Below are 6,450 nucleotides of genomic sequence, written 5' to 3'. Positions count from 1 at the left end.
TCTAAACTTGAAACAGGTCGCGTGTCCTGTCGCACGGATGACAGTGAGTTCCATTGTCCGACGAAGAAGTCACCAGGATTCTTCAGCGCCACAAAGGGGCGAAACATGATTGGCACTGATGGGCGCCATAAGAAGCAGAACTTAGCACTCATTAAAAAAGGAATCGCAGTGTTAGATCTTGTGTGCAATAAAAACTGAACCAGGCCCCTAAAGACTAATTATGTGTAAATGAAGGAAAATTTTTGTACAGTAATAACCAGAAACCCATGCTTAAGAATTTGATTTAGGATGTACCAATTACTTGCCAAAAATCAAAACATGTTCTAGAAAAGTGATAAAAATGCTTTTGAATTGAGAAGAGGCTATATTTCAGTCCATATCGCTATTAGTGGAGATATTCGACACTGAGCAAAAGGAAAACAGGCATTAAAAATATGCCAGGAAATACTGAAAATGCGCAATTCTATAAGAAGAATGCACTTCCACAGTCTTTCTCAAAAATTGCACAAACCAATTCACCTGCAACAGCTAGCACTCGGAGGCCGCATGCAACGGTGACCTTCGCTTAATTGGCCATTTAGTGTTACTAGGACGACGTGATTTTTCAATCCCTTGATGAGGTGCAAGTCTTTAGGAAAACAAGTGCAAGTTCATAAGAGACTTGATGCATTAAATGGATAATTATTATGCAAACCCAAAACCAAATTCGAACTAGCTAAACTCTCCAAGTTATATGAAGCAATGGCGCAACTATATTTATTTTCTTTAACTAGTAAGCAGCAAAATCAAGTGCTAATGCCATAGGTGAGCAATGGTTCCCAAAGTTAACAAAATTCTATTGACATCGACGGGGTCCTAATACCAAGGGTATTATGGATCTTCATTTACAAATGCTCAAATGGGCTTTTGTCATTGAAAATAAGTTGGCCTCTAATTGTTTGTTAAAAACCTTATTTTTCTTCAATCCTAAAAAAAGCGGACAACTTGTTATTAAATAGCCATCAAAAATTTTTAATAATCTGTGTAATAAAATCACGCATTGAAAACTTTTGAGTTAGCGAACACTTGTGGAGTAATTCTTTTAAATTTCAAGCCCTACATTAGATGGAATTTATTTGAATATGCATTTAGTCCTAATAATGATCCTAGAATCAAGTGAGATTATGAGGATATTTTTTCAAACAAGTTAAATGTTCCATGTTCTCTAGGAGCCCCATTTTTGGTTATAAACTTGCAAAACTTAGCCGACCTACGCTACCATTAGTATATTTTGCGGTCTTATTTACAAATTCAGCTCCAATTCACATTTTGCACACAAGAGGGGACCTATGCTTTCTTAGAAAACGGGTTATCGCTAAATCAGTGAAAACAACTTTGCAGGATGTTTTGCCTATTTTTTAGCTTGCAATTTGTGTAAAAAGGCCAATTTTGTCCTCGTTATTGTACCTTAGTTGAGTAAGCTGGACTCTGAGCCATGCCAGAAGCCATAGCCCTTCTGCATGTTAAATGTTTTTATTCTTTATAAGCGCTGCGTCTTCTAATGGCCTGAGAAAAGTCTTAGGGGGTTATGAGCTACTCATTCGGTTTTAATATACCTTTCAAATAGGAGGTAATGCTTAAATTTGAATCAGGTGAAAGAGTCGTCGTCTCCCAAGCCGGAGTGCGATTGCGGTTCCTCCCCTTTCTAAACTTTGTACTTTTTCTCCCGATCCATTTCTCCTTAATAAATATGTCGAAAGTAAATCAACCAGGTTGTTGCTAAGAGTACTAGGAACAGGAAAGAGAAGATCTATGAGTCCCGCCCTACAATTGCGTATGTATCTTAAAAGAAATTAATTGTCAAGTGAGAGCATGTCAATCGTGATGCCCCTTTTTTGGCATAGGTACCAATTTCTAGAGTAAATCATTTGCGGCACAAGTACTTTTTATGTTTTTGTTTTCTCATATAATATATTAACATTTTTAGCTTTTCGAGGCTTCTCTGAAGAAGAAAAAGGCATGGTACTTGGGCAAAATGCATATTTTAAAATTCAATATGGACTAGGGCTATTGACCAGGCTCAGAGGCCAGTTTTGTTAAACATTCCTAGATTTAAAAAAATGCAGAATACCACACTTTATGCCGTAATCGGAAATACTCTAAAAAGTGACTTTTTGGACCCACCACTTCAACTTAATATGTGATTGGTTGTTTTTAAGGTCGCCACGGCCATTTAGAGGAGTGTGAAGTTGCTGACTTATTTATTTTGAATGGGTATGCTGGCTCAGATTCTAAAGGATATGTATATTGAGCCTGAGCTCTTAGAAGAGCTTTCAGAGGAACAAAAACAAGTACTTTTTTGCTCTATGCGTCAAGTGCGTTAGTGTCTCTGTTCTTTGTATGTGAAAATTTAGGAACAAGTACGCAGATACAATGAGTGGATCCAAACCTCTCCAGGGCCTGATGAGGGTATGTTCCGCCCCATTTTGCAGGTTACGAATTGTAGTAGGTAATTGATTCTTATATTTTAGTAGTAATATGCTCGTACGACTCTTTGGGATAAATTTACTTTTCTAAACCCGATTTTACTGAGTTTTCTGGGCTTTTTTCACCCAATCAAAATGTGGTGGCCGTCATCTCCAATACTTACTGCTCGCTTAGTTTTTGATCGGATTTTGACCTTTTTACACTCGACTGGACTGCATGCCTGTTTCGCGTCATAGGAATTCTGGTTGTTTTATAATGCAATCACCATTATTTTGCGTTTGGTAGAACTTCTTGGTGTGTCTCAACTTTTTAAAGTCTGGATTTATTAGTGGTTTTTGTGGGGTGAGATTTGATGAGCACTCGAGTTTATTTCATGGTTTACTTGCTTTGCTCGTTTTCACCTTTGACTTCATTAATCGATGTCTTAAGCAATCAAAAACTTTTCTAAGTGGATGGTCTTTGATAGCTCTGATAGCCCTTAATTTTTTCCTAATAATTGCTTTGGCATTTGCTGTCGAGTTGGTTTAGCGGCACAAAACCCCTCAGATCCCATTTCCTTAATTTTTTTTAATGTTTTAGCTACTAATAAAAGTGCAACCAATCAAAAGTCCCTCCACGTTTCCTTCAACGTTGATGCAAACGGCAATGTGGTGCCTACCATCATTCCAAATACATTTGAGTAAGTTGCACTCAACATATATACTACCTGCAACTACTTCTCAAAATACCCTCATCTCTTCTACAGATCACCACCTTTATCCGACCATAGTGGCTCTTCTTCACCGTCTCTACCCTCTCCTCCCCTCCTAAGAAGCCACGCCTCCGATCTCACAGTGCGTTTTACCTCCTTCTTTTTATTCTTCGCTAATCGGCATCCCTCACTTTTAAACATACAAGTGCACAATCCCTCAACATTTGGTGCCTCGATGGTAGGGTAGGTGTGTGAGCGGCAGCGTTACATTTGACAAATATGAATATTTTCGTCTTCTCTCCTGTCATTATCAATAAAAGCATTATTTCTTGATTTCGCATTGATAGAGACTGTTTTGATAGTTTGAGCTCTTTATTGCAGGCATGTCCATCCTCCTCTTTCCACTAACAGGGCGCATTAAGATCGGCCAGAAGCTGTGGATTTTTTCAGGGTTTGACTTTTAAACAGCTTTCTCTGCATTTTATTGCCGACTGAAGGACTAGTTAGCATATTCGCCACCAGTATTACATTTACGTGACATGTATTCTTCATCCATGTACGGTGGACATTTGTGGCAAATCGTGTTGCAGGCAAATTGGTTAAATCGAAAGCAACTTCAGATCTTGATCTGAGGATGGCTGTGCTCATTACTTCTTGGTCACCTTAATTTTAGATTGGACAAATTTTCATGGATCGTGGCGGTCTTTTGTGAGCTCTTTGGATTCTCTTGTACTGTCGTCTAATGTCTTTGTTGATGAAATTGCCCTGTCCCTGTTGTTGGCGAAATTTAAATGATAAGCCACAAGAAAACTTGCTGAGTGGGCTAGTCGTATAGCATTATTTTCACTTAATCGCATATATGACAAAGCAGGAGGGGTGGGGATCACGCACACCCTTCCATCGCCCCTTGGACACGCACGCGTGCACACAGCTATCCGGCCTTGTCGGGTTTTGTTCTTCCAGTAATTAATGTGACTAAAAGGTAGTAGGGTTTGTGCAATGGATCACAAAATTTGTAGTCCGTTGACTGTCTTCGAAGTTGGACTTCTTTAGCCGAGGCTCCTCCGGCACTCTTGGTCAATTGCTCCTCTAGTGTTGGAGTTTCTCCCCGAACAGCCTAGAAGAGCTAGGATGCGTAACGTAGCAAACCGCATGGCTGAATGTGATATAGTGTGGTTTCAAAGTAACGGATGACAAAAAGCCTTTATGATGTCTTTTATCTTAAACACGAAACCTTCAAAAGCAAGTTTGTCGAAGTCTGACGAAGGTTTTATGAATAACACCGATATGACTCAAGCCAGGCACTCCGCCCTATGCAGATTCCTTAATTAACTGCCGCGTAAATGTTTTCAATCCATTTTACCATAACTCACTGGGCTTTTGCGCCCTTCACCTTTTTACGGTTCATGCTTCATGGGCTCCGATCCATGTTTCACCAAAAGGTACACTTTTTATAAGTTCAAAAAACCAGTGGGAGTGCTTTATGCTTACAAGTGCTAAGTTTTCAAGAATCTCACATACTTTCACCCTAGAAAACAGGAACAATAAAGCCAAAAACTTGTTTCAGAAGCCAAAAATGTGAATCCCTTTTTGCCCTCACCTCATTGTTCAAACCTCAGTCTCTTAGTGGTTGTTGAGGTGTTTTGGCACCAAAATCGTTAATTCGTCTTGAATTGGCTTAATCTTGCTGCTTAGTCTGAAATTCCCATTTATGAAAATTATTCAAACAGTTGTAAGACCTTTAAAAAGCCCGTAACTGCAACTTATGTGGATGGAGAGCTGAGTGAACCAGTGCTACTCCTGACATCGGCAGAGAGGGCGACAAAGCCATCCTTGATTTTGAAACGCAGTCAGTAATCAGCAGAATTCAAATCCGCTCAGATTTCCGTAAGGTAATGTCTCGTTAATGCGGCTCAGTGTATTCCTGGCATTTGATGCGTGCCTTATTTCATTTGTGATGCCCTCCTTTCAAAGTTATGTTGAGAGAGAATCTTGGTTCGCCTTTAGCAGGGAACTTGTCTCTGAAGGCTCAGATGATTATAAGTAGCTTACGTAGAGACCGACACGAAAGCTGACCAACCATTTATCAAGTGGGCTGTGATGCAGGCGACTACAACAAGCTGCAGGTCATTGTGACTAATGGAGTTGAAAGCATAGAATTGTCATTACTGTGTCATGATGTCACGAGTTAGTGGACCCCTCGAAACTAAGTTTTATCCAAATCCCCGTATAAAATTCATTTCGTGCGGGTGTGTTTCTTAGCGTGTAACCTGATCGGATGGTTTACCACGATACACCTCCTGTGAGCTTTTCCAAGTGTTCCAATGTTGTTTTCCTGTGCATAGTCCTGTCAACTTTTTTCCACTGTGATCAAAACATAATAGGGATCTTTCAGGAAACCACAGACCTTGAAGTTCATTAGCACTAATACTTTCAACCTCCGCAAAGTCTTCAAGTGGAGATTTTTTGGCACTCAAGCGTTGGAGGGTTAAGCATTTGCTCCACATTAGAGGTCGTTACGCTGGTGACCGATTTTGTCATTGAAACAGTTGTGGGTAATTAAAACTCACTTCAAATTCACGAAGGTTCCCTGATATCATGCCACGTGGTGAGCCAAAAGGTCATGACTAGTACCAACTTGGCTCACCTCAGAGAGGTTAACGCCTTTACGGAGTCATGAATTTGGCAAGTGAACATCTTATGTAGTCTTGGCAAGATGCACTGTAATTTTAAGAGCCAACGCTTCATGGATGCCTGTCTATTAAAAATTTTATAATGAAAAGTGAGTCTTTTTGCTACCATTGGTCAATTTCTAGGATTATGGTGTATTTCTCCCTGTCCTTTTGCCCCTTAGTAGGACTGGCTTTGAAAGCGGTCTCAAATAACTTCGCTAGATCGGTTAACGTGGCAGAAATGGTTGGGCTTTGTTTTATTTCGTTTTCTAGGGTCGTTTGAGTAATTGTTAAAAAATGTACGTTTTCAACTCAGTGAAAGGGTGATGGTGCTCTTTGAATGTATTCCTTTCCCTAATAAAGCATCTTTTCAACGATTGTATTAGGAACTCGTAGATGGTTTTTTCAAGGGGGAAAATAAGGCCCCAACATTATTGGCGCCTCTTCAAACGACGCTTACTAGAGCCCAGATACCAGGTCCTCAAAATTGTTTTTTCGCGAAACCCAGACAAAACGGAAGGTGAACTTTATTTTACTTCATTAGCTGATAAAATTGAGAGGGACCTATTCCAATGTCTAGGTTGAAGAAATGACCAAAAAGCGGGGCCCTCCATCTCTTCG

General features: G+C 39.9%; 1 protein-coding gene across 1 annotated transcript in view; it reads left to right on the top strand. All coding sequences in view use genetic code 11, as the record gives it.

The window, feature by feature from the left end:
• Positions 1-2,249: 2,249 nt before the first annotated feature.
• Positions 2,250-6,450, top strand: part of EGR_05675 (SH2 domain-containing protein 4A) — a gene marked incomplete at both ends in the record, with an annotated part of 11,905 nt that continues 7,704 nt past the window's right edge. The window contains 4 exons of the mRNA XM_024494924.1: positions 2,250-2,354; positions 2,394-2,448; positions 3,046-3,145; positions 3,212-3,299. Of these exons, the coding sequence (XP_024350620.1) occupies positions 2,250-2,354; positions 2,394-2,448; positions 3,046-3,145; positions 3,212-3,299 (348 nt within the window). The remainder of the gene's footprint in view (positions 2,355-2,393; positions 2,449-3,045; positions 3,146-3,211; positions 3,300-6,450) is intronic.

The sequence above is a fragment of the Echinococcus granulosus genome, assembly GCF_000524195.1.
Source record: "Echinococcus granulosus chromosome Unknown EG_S00044, whole genome shotgun sequence".
Taxonomy (NCBI): Eukaryota; Metazoa; Platyhelminthes; class Cestoda; order Cyclophyllidea; family Taeniidae; genus Echinococcus; species Echinococcus granulosus.
Note: the sequence above shows the minus strand (reverse complement) of the source record. Positions and strands in the feature narration are given on the sequence as shown.